Here is a 13,865-nt window from a genome sequence, read left to right as displayed (position 1 = left end):
GGCAAGCATAATGATATTTTTTCATCAGTGATTAATAAAATTGCTACAAAAAAAGACATAATTTGATTTTTTTTTATAATAGTGAGATAAATGTTCTAATGTCCAGCTCAAGGTACATCAGCATACCCAATGTCATCCTGGTACAGACACTTGGAAAAGTGGAGTAAGTCTTAAAGTGACACTAAAAAAAATCCTTATTCACCAAAAATACTCCATACACATTCACTACTTAATGGTCCTGTAATCAATTTTCTAATCAAATAGTTTCTTACTTTGTTTTTCTGCCTGCTTGTAACACTGCTAATTAAAATTAGAAGAAAAGAGGTTTAACCTTAAACTACATAGAGGGTTCTTTACTGTAATGCCGCGTACACACGGTCGGACTTTTCGTCTACAAAAGTCCAACGGACGCCGACGGACTAAAGCTGGCTGGTAATCCGATCGTGTGTGGGCTTCTCCGGACTTTCAGCAGACTTTTTCAGCCTCAAATCCGACGGACTTTAGATTTGAAACATGCTTCAAATCTTTACGTCGTAACTACGACGGACCCCGAAATCCGCTCGTCTGTGTGCTAGTCCGACGGACAAAAACCCATGCTAGGGCAGCTATTGGCTACTGGCTATGAACTTCCTTATTTTAGTCCGGTGTACGTCATCACGTACGAATCCGTCGGACTTTTGTGTGGTCGTGTGTAGGCAAGTCCGTTCGTTAGAAAGTCTGCTGCAAGTCCGCCGAAAGTCCGCAGGAAGTCTGTCGGACAGGCTGTCGGACTTTTGTAGACGAAAAGTCCGACCGTGTGTACGCGGCATAAGAGTGGCGACGATGTGGAATTCCCTTCCACAGGCGGTGGTCTCAGCGGGGAGCAGCGATAGTTTCAAGAAACTATTAGATACACCTGAACGACCGCAACATACAGGGATATACAAGTTAATAATACTGACATATAATCACACACATAGGTTGGACTTGATGGACTTGTGTCTATTTTCGACCTCACCTACTATGTAACTATGTAACTGTGGGGGTTATTTACGACAGGCAAATCCACTTTGCACTACAAGTGCAAACTACAAGTGCAAAGTGCACTTGATATTGCACTGAAAGTGTACTTGGAAGTACAGTCGCTGTAGATCCGAGGGGGACATGTAAGGAAAATAAAAAACAGCATTTTAGCTTGCACATGATTGAATGATAAAATCAGCAGAGCTTCCACTCATTTCAGATCTACCCCTTAGATTTACAGCGACTGCACTTCCAAGTGCACTTTCGGTGCAATTTCAAGTGCACTTTGCACTTGTAGTGCAAAGTGGATTTGCCTTTCGTAAATAACCCCCTATGTAACTTTCTGTGAGTTCGGAACATTTTCCCCTTCACCTCTGTTCGTTTGGAATGAGCAATGCACAGATGTGAACTACATCCATAGGAAACCATGTTAAGTACACATTATTAGAAAATCAGACGAATGGTCGTTTGACTTTTTTCCAAATGTTTGTAGAATGTTGAAAACGAGAATGCCATTAATAGTACAAATATTCTTGAATGACAAAGGAAAACTTTTTACATGCGTAGCTACAGCTTGTTCATTTAATTTTTTTAAGTACAAATACTGTATGAAATAAATGAAAATCGGTTGCCCTGGTAACTAATGAGAAAAATTTTCCATTATGTCCCTTCAGAAATTTTTATCTGAACAGTCCACATCAGTTTTCAAAAGAATATATACTAACAGAAGAATGTATACTAACAGGAAATTGAATGATTGTTCCAAATACAGAGATTGTCAACAGATTTTCTAAAAATATGTAGTAGGCTTTAGTTGTGGTCATGAAAAATGCTCTATAAACACTATAAATTCCATAATCTCCAGTCCTTGCAGATTTGAAGGCTGAGATCAATAGAAGGAACCTTTTAAATCAAAGGAGAAGTACGGCCAAAGCTCGTTTGGCTGTACTTCTCCTATGGATCACAGGAGTGCAGTTTGTTCTGCACTCCTGTGACCCGTTCTCTGCAGACAGCGGGCTGAAGCTCACTGTTAGCTGACATCACATAGCCGATACAGGCTTGGGCAAGATCACAACAATGAAGTTTGGATCCGCCAACAAACCTGGACCGGCACCGGACTCAGTCTGTCAGCGAGCCGCTGAGATCCTGAGCCGGTCGCTCCCTACCCCTCCACAGCCCCATGCTCCAGTGAGCGCAGGGGGGGGCAGAGCAGAGAGCTGGTGACTGAAAGTCACCAGCTCTCTGCTTAGGAAGCCCTGAGAACCGAGCGATCAGCGGTGTTTGATTGTTCCGTTCTAAGGGCCCTTTCACACTGGGGCAGTTTGCAGGCGCTATTGCGCTAATAATAGCGCCTGCAAACCGACCCGAAAGAGCCGCTGCTTTGATTCCAGTCTGAAAGCCCCGAGGGCTTTCACACTGGAGCGGTGCGCTAGCAGGACGGGAAAAAAGTCCTGCTAGCAGCATCTTCGGAGCGGTGAAGGAGCGGAGTGTATACCGCTCCTTCACTGCTCCTGCCCATTGAAATCAATGGGACAGCGCAGCTATACCGCCGGCAAAGCGCCTCTGCAGAGGCGCTTTGCGGTGGTTTTTAACCCTTTCTCGGCCGCTAGGTTGAGTGTTTAGGGTTACAATTTTAGGGAGGTTAAGAGTTAAAGCATTATTTTGGGGTAAATCATAAAAAAAAGCTTTTTTTTTTACACAAATATGGATTCTGCATTTGCCACCTCTCATTTTGCAAATGCTAGTTGCATGGTTGTCTTGCTTAAACACTTTGAGTCAATGACCAGAAACTAGTATACAGATAAGGACTTTACTTGGATCTGCATGCTTGTTGCCAGCCAGTGACCCAGAAGATATTAAAATAAATAGATCAACTTAAAGAGGAACTCCACCATTGGTATTATAAATTGCATTTAAAATGCTTATAGATTGTCCCTGTATAAACGTTAAAAGGCATATGCTTACTAATACATGAAGTGCAGCGTTGTCTTCTTGCAAATGAAGCTCTCCTTGCTGCCCTCTGTTCCCATCGCCACCATCTTGAAAGGAGATCCAAGGCATGCACAAACACACAGCAGGTTTCTGCCAAGTCCTATAAACTTGGCAGAGACCAACAGCATGCGCTAGATCTACCTACTCATGTGTTGAAACGCTACAGGAACCCTTTCAGATTTCTGGCAGAGACCAGAATACAGAGAATATGGCACATGGCCTCCTGGGATGTATGATGGAGACATCCCAGAAGGCATCAGTGCCCATATACATCATCCTCACCTACTTGAGGATTTAGGAAGCAGCGCTGTGTGTGCAATTGTGAAAGGGGAGGGAGGAGGCAGGAGAGAGTGTGATGTTCATATAGAGATGAAGGTCTGATTTAAGGCCTGGTTCACACCTATGCAGGTTGCATTTTGCATTTTTCAATACACATTTAAGATTCATTAAAGTCTATAGAACCAAAAACCAGAAAAAAGCCCCTGGCCCTTTCCATAAAATGCACAGATGTGAACTACATCCACTGGAAACCATGTTAAGGCCCCATTCACACTAGCGCGTTTTTTGATGCATTTTGCATTTTGCAGAAATGCACGGGAATTTTTTAACATGGGTTCCTATGGAACATGTTCACATCAATGCTTTTTTGTATCTCTGCGTTTTTGGAAAGGGTCGGGGACTTTTTTTCATGCAAAAAGCAGCGTTTTGCATGTAATGGTTTTCAATGGACAAGCATCAAAAACGCAAGTGCAGTGTTTTTGCAGCGTTTTTGATGCGTTTTTGGTGCGTTTTTGGTGCGTTTTTGCCGGTTTTTTTTTTTTTTGTTTTTTTTTTTGTTTTTTTTTTTTGTAATTTTTTTGTAAGACTGTAAAAAAAAAATGAAAAAAAAAAAAAAAAAAAAAAACGCAAAACGCAAATCGCGGCAAAAACGCGGCAAAAACGCGGCTCAAAAACGTGGCAAGCATGAAAAAAAAACCTCCAAAAACGCTCAAAAGCAACATGCATAGGTGTGAATCGAGCCTAAATGGACTGTAGTGTGTTTCTGCAAAACTGAAAAGGCACTAAAAAATGCATAGGTGTGAACCAGGAGTCAGTGTCAGGCAGCTAGCACTTTTAAAATTTTCCCTTTGTGAAAGGTCTACTTAAGGCTCGATTCACATCTATGCATGTTTCTTTTTAGCGTTTCTGCAGTGCTTTTTGCGGTGCTTGCTGCGTTTTTGAACATGCGTTTTTGCCGCGTTTGGCGTTTTTTTTTTTTACAGTTTTTTTTTTATACTGTATACAGTGCTAAAAAAAATGAAAGGAAAAAAATGCAAAACGCCGCAAAAACGCTGTAAAAACTCTGCAAAAACGCTGTACTTGTGTTTTTGATGCTGGTCAATTGAATTCTATTACATGCAAAATGCTGCATTTTGCATGAAAAAAAGTCCCTGACCCTTTCCAAAAACGCAGAGGTACAAAAATGCATTGATGTGAACATGTTCCATAGGAACCCATGTTAAAAAATTGCCATGCATTTCTGCAAAATGCAAAATGCATCAAAAAACGCGTTAGTGTGAATGGAGCCTAAGGCTCCATTCACATCTATGCATGTTGCTTTTGAACGTTTCTGCAGTGCTTTTTGCGGTGCTTGCCGCGTTTTTGAACATGCGTTTTTGCCGCGTTTTGCATTTTTTTTTTTTACAGTTTTTTTTATACTGTATACAGTGTTAAAAAAATTAAAGGAAAAAAAATGCAAAACGCAGCAAAAACGCGGTAAAAACGTGGTACTTGCGTTTTTGGATGCGGGTCCATTGAATTCTATTACATGCAAAACGCTGCATTTTGCATGAAAAAAAGTCCCCGACCCTTTCCAAAAAAGCAGAGGTACAAAAATGCATTGATGTGAACATGTTCCATAGGAACTCATGTTAAAAAATTCCCATGCATTTCTGCAAAATGCAAAATGCATCAAAAAACGCATTAGTGTGAATAGAGCCTTAAGGGCTCATTCACACCAACAGCCGTGCTGGTGCACTGGTGTGCTTTGGTGAGAACAGCGCTGTTTTTGTTTATTGGAATTTTATTGAAACTGATATAAGTTCTATTTGCTCTAGCGCGTTGTAAAGCAGTGGCTTGCAATACTCACATTTTGAATGACACTCAGTCATACAACACTGTACCCATATGAATTTTTTGTCCTTTTTTTCACACAAATAGAGCTTTCTTTTGGTGGTATTTAATCACCGCTGGGTTTTTTATTTTTTGAGCTATAAAAGAAAAAAGACTAAAAATTCTGTAAAAAAATGAATTTTTCTTTGTTTCTGTTATAAAATTTAGCAAATTAGTAATTTTTCTTCATACATTTTGGCCAAAATTTATACTGCTACATATCTTTGGTAAAAATAAGTACAAATTGGTGTATATTATTTGGTCTTTGTGAAAGTTATAGAGTCCACAAGCTATGGTGCCAATATCTGAAAATTTATCACACCTGAAGTACTGATGGCCTATCTCATTTCTTGAGACCCTAACATGCCAGAAAAGTACAAATACCCCCAAATGACCCCTTTTTGGAAAGAAGACATTCCAAGGTATTTAGAAAGATGCATGGTGAGTTTTTTGAAGCTGCCATTTTTTCCCACAATTCTTTGCAAAATCAAGATTTTTTTTCTTTTCTTTTTTTTTTTTCACAAAATTGTCATATTAGCAGGTTATTTCTCACACGCAGCATATGCATACCACAAATTACACCCCAAAACACATTCTGCTATTACTCCTGAGTATGGCGATACCACATGTGTGAGACTTTTACACAGCGTGGTCACATACAGAGGCCCAAAATGCAGGGAGCACCTTCAGGTGTTCTGGAGCACCCAGACCAATTCTGACATTTCTCTCCTACATGTAAATATCATCATTTATTTGCTAGAAAATTCCATAAAACCCCAAAACATTATATATGTTTTTTTAGAAAAGACCCTAGAGAATACAATGGCAGTCGTTGCAACTTTTTATGTTGCATGGTATTTGCGCAGCAATTTTTTGGAAAAAAACTGTTTTGTGCTTTAAAAAAAACAAAATAGTAAAATTAGCCCAATGTTTTTACATAATGTGAAAGATGAAGTTATGCCGAGTAAATAGATACCTAACATGTCACCCTTCAAAATTGCACACGCTCGTGGAATGGCGCCAAACTTCGCTACTTAAAAATCCCCATAGGTGAAGCTATAACATTTTTTACTGGTTACATGTTTTGAGTTACAGAGGAGGTCAAGGGCCAAAATTATTGCTCTCACTCTAACGTTTGTATGGTTTGAACACCATCTTTATATGTGGGTGGGATTACGTATGCGTTCGCTTCTGCATGCGAGGACACAGGGACAGGGGCGCTTTAAAACTTAAAAAAAAAAAAATGTATTATTGTTCATTTTACTTTATTTATTTTAGTTTGACACTTTTTTCCAAAAAATAATTTTTTGATCACTTTTATTCCTACTACAAGGATTGTAAACATTCCTTGTAATAGGAATATGGCATGACAGGTCCTCTTTACAGTGAGATATGGGGACAATAAGGGTATTGCAGAGTATTGCAGGGTATTGCGGGGTATTGCAGGGTATTGTGGGGTATTGCAGGGTATTGCAGAGTATTGTGGGGTATTGTAGGGTATTGCAGAGTATTTCAGAGTATTGCAGGGTATTGCGGGGTATTGCAGAATATTGTGGTGTATTGCAGAGTATTGCAGAGTATTGAAGAGTATTGCAGGATATTGCAGGGTATTGCAAAGTATTGCAGGGTATTGCAGAGTATTGCAGGGTATCGCAGAGTATTGCGGAGTATTGCAGGGTATTGCGGGGTATTGCAGGGCAATGCAGAGTATTGCAGAGTATTGCAGGGCATTGCAGAGTAATGCGGGGTATTGCAGAGTATTGCAGGGTATTGCAGAGTATTGCAGTTCTTTGGAGAGTATTGCAGAGTATTGCAGGGCATTGCAGAGAATTGTCACAGAGCAGCGCTGTGGGCACTACAGATCTAGTCCACAGTGCTGCTACCATCCGATCCCTCCCCATCTCCTCTCACACTGTACCAATCGGTACACAGAGGGGAGAGAGGAACCGGCGTCATGACATGTGATCAACATCGGAGCGATCACATGGTAAACGGCCGCGATCAGCGATGCGTGATCCGTGATGCGCTGGGTCCTCTGGACCCAGCGGTCACGGATGTTCTCGGGTGCGCGCCCCAGGGGGAGCGAGAGAGCGGGATTCTGGGAGGACGTCACTGTAGGCCCTCCCAGAGTTATGCAACCGCCCTGTAGCTGTCATTCGGTTATGGGCCGGTTGTTAAGTGGTTAAAATAGGCCATACAAGGAGCACGAGTTGCAGGAAAGAAATTTGATTTTCCTATCAACACAGACAGTGTTGACAAGGGAATCCCTCCCGCCAAGCCATTGTATTCTCTGGCGGGTGAAGCCGTCTCCACAGAGAAAAAAGTGATTATTGCTAGCAGCTATACCAGCCGCTAGCGATAATCGCATGTAAAGTCTGCCCATGCATGGTTTCAATCTCAGCCGGTTCCTGCTGAACTGGCCACACTTTGGACCGCCTATAGCTGGCCTTATCCTTATAGTAGCCATTCTCAACAAGGGCTCTATGGGACCCTAGCGTTCCTCCAGAGTTTGCTAGGGGTCCCTAGAGCTGATTGATTGACCTTTCATTTAATGGTTATTGATTTCCTATTTAATGATAACTGCATAGTTCTGGGGCCAACAGCACTAGAGCCACCTGCAGGAAACCAATGATCTTTTTAGATGTCTGTAAGGGTGGTATTCTGACCACCACTGTAAGGTGAGCATTTTTTTCACTGGTCACCAATATATGGGGAATTTTTCCCACTGATCCACAATGAATTGGTTTTATCAGGGGTTCCCTGAGACCCTAATATTTCATGGGTTGAGAAGGGATGCCTTAGAGACTCTTTTTTAGCTGAGTGAAACGTTATGATTCCAAATTGCAGGGCGGAAAGCCCCATGTTAAAAAGCTTGTGTAATACTGAGGTTATGTCCATAACATGAATTATGTGTCAACCCTACATAATATTAATGTAGCGTTTTTTGTTATTTCATCATAGTAAAGCCTTGCACACATTTTGAGAATATTAGACAGATGGTTGTCCTTTTTCTTTTTTTTTTTTTTGCATGCTAGCCTCATATCGAAAACCAATAGGTTACTAAAGTTATGAAAATTCTCATAGGACAGAATATAACATTGGAAGTGATGTAATGTATTGTTACATAGTTGGTAAGTTTGAAAAAAGACACAAGTCCATTCAGTCCAACCTGTGTGTGCTTATATGTTAATAGTACAATGTATACTCCTGTACGTTGTGGTCATTAATCACTTGCCACCCGCCATATAGCAATATGACGTGCGCAAAGTGGTTTTGCTATCCATATGACCGGACGTCATATGACGTGATCAGGATAACAAGCCGGCGCGTGCCCGCAGGGCATGCAGAGCAACGATCGGTGGTGCTGTGTGTCAGTCTGCCACACCGCAACACTGATATTGGTAAAGAGCCTCTGACGGATGCCACGTGATCAGCTTTGTCCAATCACAGCTGATCATGATGTAAACAGGAAAAGTCGTGTATTGGTTTTTCCTCACTCGCGTCTGACAGACGTGATTAGAGGAGAGCCGATCGGTGGCTCTTCTGACAGGGGGGTCTTCGCTGATTGATTACCAGTGCAGCCCCCCCTGAGGATGCCCACCGAGGACCACTAGGGGATGCCACCAGGGATTCCCACCACTGATGATCACCAGGTATACCACCCATGGCCACCAGGGATGCCAGTGCCCACATATGATGCCAATCAGTGTCCATCAGCAATGCCTGCCAAATCCTCTATATCAGTGATGCCCATCAGTGCCATCCATAAGTACCTATCAGTGCGTTTCAGTGCCCAGTGTCACCTATGAGTGCCCATCTGTGCCCCCTTTAAGTGCCCATCAGTGCTGCATTTTGCATATCAGTGCTACCTATGAGTGCCCATCAGTGCCGCATATCAGTGCCCATCAGTGCCACCTCATCAGTGCCCATCAGTGCAGCCTCATCAGTGCCCATAAGTGAAGGAGAAAACTTATTTACAATATTTTATAACAGAAACGAAAAAAAACTTTTATTTTTTCCCAAATTTTCGGTCTTTTTTTATTTGTTTTGCAAAAAATAAAAACCCCAGAGGTGATCAAACACCACCGAACTAAAGCTATATTTGTGGGGAACAAAATTATAAAAATTTTGTTTGGGTACAGTGTAGCAATCGTCATTTAAAAAGCGACAGCGCTGAAAGCTGAAAATTGGCTTGGGCAGGAAGGGGGGGAAGTGCCCTGTATTGAAGGGGTTAAGGTACCGATCGAATAGTTTTTTGAAATTGTAATGTATTCTTTTGTTTCCTAGCATGTGAGGTCTTGGTACCACAATTTATTTCCTAAAATACTATACTAATTACAGTGAAATCACTCTGTTATCGTATGAGAAAGATTTTCGTGCTTGTCCCTTCGGATATTTTTGCATGAACTGTCATGATCCACTATTGAAAGCTGTGTACTAACGAATAAATTATGGGATGATCGTAGCGAATGTGTTTTATTTTTTTTTGTTTGGTATTCTCAATCATGTGTACAGGCCTTAAGGGTGTCCACCTATTAAAGATGCAATGGGGTTTATTTACTAAAGACAAATCCACTTTGCACTGCAAGTGCAGTTGGAATTGCAGTCGCTGTAGATCTGAGGGGGACATGCAAGGGAAATAAAAAACAGCATTTTAGCTTGTACATGATTGGATGATAAAATCAGAAGAGCTTCCCATCATTTCAGATCTTCCCCTCAGATTTACAGCGACTGCACTTCTAAGTGCACTTGTAGTGCAGAGTGAATTTTTCTTTAGTAAATCAACCCCAATGTCCCTCCCCTCTCTGGTCAGTTTCTGAATCCAGCTCTAGTTCTTGTCCGTGCTGTGATGCTGTTTGCAGAGGTGCTTTTAGAGCCACGGCATAAGTGAAAAAAGTAGATTTAGTGGCATAGCATAAGAAAAAAATTATTGTGATTTTTTTTCTCTCCAGTTTTCAACTGGAAACCAGAGTTAATAGTTTTGTATGTTAAATATGACTGACATGTATTGTGTAGCCACCCTTTTAAAACAAAACCAACACATATAAAACAAAATCTGAATGTATAAAAGCAGATTAAGACATTTTTAAAAGTGAAATTCACTTTTTCTTTATTTATGTTGACATTGCCATGAAATCTTAGGAGTTCCATGAATCTGTACACACTGCTTTGTGCCATGACACTACGGATTATTACTCAGCATGACCATGACGGGAGTAAAGTTTGCGTTGCATTAGAAGTGTAACCTGTGCAGAATGAAACTACAACTTGGAAACAGATTGAAAATATATGTCACTTGGTCTAATAACAGAAGTGATTCATGTTTAAGCAGTCATGCAATGTTGGTGACAAATTCCCTTTAAAACTATAATGCCGCGTACACACGGTCGGACTTTTCGTCTACAAAAGTCCAACGGACGCCGACGGACTAAAGCTGGCTGGTAATCCGATCGTGTGTGGGCTTCTCCGGACTTTCAGCAGACTTTTTCAGTCTCAAATCCGACGGACTTTAGATTTGAAACATGCTTCAAATCTTTACGTCGTAACTACGACGGACCCCGAAATCCGCTCGTCTGTGTGCTAGTCCGACGGACAAAAACCCATGCTAGGGCAGCTATTGGCTACTGGCTATGAACTTCCTTATTTTAGTCCGGTGTACGTCATCACGTACGAATCCGTCGGACTTTTGTGTGGTCGTGTGTAGGCAAGTCCGTTCGTTAGAAAGTCTGCTGCAAGTCCGCCGAAAGTCCGCCGGAAGTCCGCCGGAAGTCTGTCGGACAGGCTGTCGGACTTTTGTAGACGAAAAGTCCGACCGTGTGTACGCGGCATTAGTCCTACCTTAATTTTTTTTTCAATAGTTATTTATTCTGACACATTCTAGTTATAGTCCTTTCACACTGGGGCGGTTTGCAGGCGCTATTGCGCTAATAATAGCGCCTGCAAACCGACCCTAAAGTGCCGCTACTTTGATTCCAGTGTGAAAGCCCCGAGGGCTTTCACACTGGAGCGGTGCGCTAGCAGGACGGGAAAAAAAGTCCTGCCAGCAGCATCTTCGGAGCAGTGAAGGAGCGGAGTGTATACCGCTCCTTTACCGCTCCTGCCCATTGAAATCAATGGTACAGCGCGGCTATACCGCCGGCAAATCACCTCTGCAGAGGCGCTTTACGGTGGTTTTTAACCCTTTCTCGGCTGCTAGCGGGGGGTAAAACCACTCCGCTAGCGGCCGAATACCGACGGTAAAGCGCCGCTTACAATAGCGGCCCTTTACCGCCGACGCCGCCCCCGCCCCAGTGTGAAAGGGCCCTTAACATTTATACAACTTTATAGTCTGGCATTAAGGTGCATGGGTGGTTCCTTTCACTTAAATGTCAAGCCCAAATGTTTTTTTTTTTGGATAGAGTGGGGAAGTATTAGAACCCCTTCCAGGTTTTTTTTTTTTATTGCTGTCTGCCCCTAATAGGTTTCTAATCCTTCCCCACTGTATACAAAACTACAAAAAAAGTTTTGGCTTTACACACGTTTTTAAAATAAAGTACGGTAGTTGGAGAAATGCATTTCCCCTTTAAACAAATTAGGGAATAGTATTAATTAATGGTATACCAGATTTATGCGTGTGTTCATTTTCCTTTAAATACATTTTAAATGTATATTAAATATTAATATATACCATTTATATTATTAAATGTTATTTATTATTAATATAGTAAAACTATCATGATTTTTTTCCTTAATCTCTAAATAAAGACCTTGTCTTACCTGTCAAGTGACACAGTGGTCAGAGTGAAACTAGAGGCATACATGGTGAGATATATGAAGAAGTGAACAGCTTTGCACATGAAGGGGCCAAACACCCAACTGTCTAAGGTGTAGATGGTGGCTTGAAATGGCACGCAGAAAATAATGAAGCACAGATCTGCCACACCTAAGTTCAGGATAAAGAGATTGGTGGTGTTATTTATCTTTCCATTCCTCAGCAGCACCGCTAGTACCAGGCTATTGCCCACTGTACCTACTAAGAAAATGAGGGAGTAGAGCACCGGGATGAGAATTGACTCCGGATGGTAACTGTCCGAAGAGGAGATCAGGATTGAGACATTCATTTTCACTGTTTCTTCTGCAGTCCCGTGTTCAGTAAAAATCTATATTTCACATTACAACATCACATTGATCAATCCCTTTAATTCCTTAAGTCAGCCTTTTCCGGCAGAAGATTAGACCAAGTGATTGCTGATTAGTTGATATTACAGAGTGGTACAGATTACAGCAAATTGTTCATAAAGTGAAGTTTCTCAATAGCCAACTTCTTCTTGGAGCTTCTGAGTGGCAGCATCACCTTACATTTTGGATTAAGAACAATTGTTATGTAGGACCTCTGTGACCACAGGAAAGCCTTAATATTGCTTGCTTTGTTCCAGTAATCCCGTATCCAGCTTTTGATGAATCAAGCAAGGTTTTAAGCATCTCCTCAGAATTTCTGAAAATTTTTAAGTCCTCATTTTTTTCATTTATAAGTTGGCAAACAGACAAAATGATATACAAAAAGTCTACTTTGTTCTTTGTCCAGGGAAAAAAAAATGAATTATCTTGCTCCAGGTCTGTATGTGCTGCACAGTTTGTCTAATTTGTTCTGTGCTGATCCTACTGCTTCTTATCTGGAGTATGTGGGATCTGAGCACCTCTTCCTCTTAAGAGCCTTCTTTCATGCTTATTGCCCCCCCTCCCCTGCAATCCGCCTATCATGGTAATTTTACTAGCTCACTCAAGAAAACTTTAGTACTGACGGTTCTTCGTGGATAACAGGGGCACATAAACACAGACATGGTTAAAAAAAACTTCACTCACTGAACTCCCCCTCCCCATGTGCAGGCTGCTGATGAGCGCATTACGAATATTTCTGAGAATAAATAGACCAGAAGCATCCCGTTTCCAAGGAGATAAAAAGGTACAAAAAAGAGTTAAGGTGTCCATAGTAACTAAACCCCTGATCTGTTCATTAGGTAGGCATCAGTCAGTGGCGGGAGGAGCGTGTCATATCTGTGGAGCTACTAATTTTGCAAACCTAGTGAACGGTTGGCAAATAATAGCAAGAAAGTAGAACTGAAGCCATACAATATGTGTGTGTGTGTCAAGGGACATTACTGTAACAATAATACATAATATAGTGCTGCTATATTATTTATTATTTTAGAACTTTGGTCTATTCACCATTCTAGTGCTGGTGGGTCTTGGCATCTGTTGGGAGTTCTCCCTTTTCTCCATGGGGTTTACAATTTCAAAAACTCGTACTGCACAATTTAAAAAAAAATAATTTTAATATAAAATCTATTGTTTCATATATGAAAATTTAATATGTACAGTAAAAAGATGAAATGTGTAAAGATTATGGCAACATGCGCCAAATATCTGTAGTGATTAATGAGCTGTGCTTGCTCTTTATTACACTATGATCTTTGATTATTCAAATCATAATCATAAAATAACCCATTTTTTTGATAATAATCGACATACTGGTTCTGTTTCAAATTAGTGTGATGAATGTAACATACTTTACTTTGTATTTATATATTACAGGTATTTATATAGCACTGTCAATTTACGCAGCGTTTTCTGCTTCTTACAATGTGAAGTCCCTATTACACATGCATAAATACTATAGCCAATTTAGACAAGAGCCAATTCAACTACCATTATATCTTTGGAGTGTGGGAGGAAACCCACAC

The 13,865-nt window shown here is 41.0% G+C and overlaps 1 protein-coding gene across 1 annotated transcript in view; it reads right to left on the bottom strand.

Moving 5' to 3' along the window:
- GALR2 (galanin receptor 2) overlaps nt 1-13,001 on the bottom strand; it is a 68,502-nt gene extending 55,501 nt beyond the window's left edge. The window contains exon 1 of the mRNA XM_073606143.1: nt 11,902-13,001. Coding sequence (XP_073462244.1) covers nt 11,902-12,245 — 344 coding nt within the window. The 5' untranslated portion in view covers nt 12,246-13,001. The remainder of the gene's footprint in view (nt 1-11,901) is intronic.
- Nucleotides 13,002-13,865: the final 864 nt, after the last annotated feature.

The sequence above is a fragment of the Aquarana catesbeiana genome, linkage group LG12 (assembly GCF_042186555.1).
Source record: "Aquarana catesbeiana isolate 2022-GZ linkage group LG12, ASM4218655v1, whole genome shotgun sequence".
Lineage (NCBI taxonomy): Eukaryota > Metazoa > Chordata > Amphibia > Anura > Ranidae > Aquarana > Aquarana catesbeiana.
Note: the sequence above shows the minus strand (reverse complement) of the source record. Positions and strands in the feature narration are given on the sequence as shown.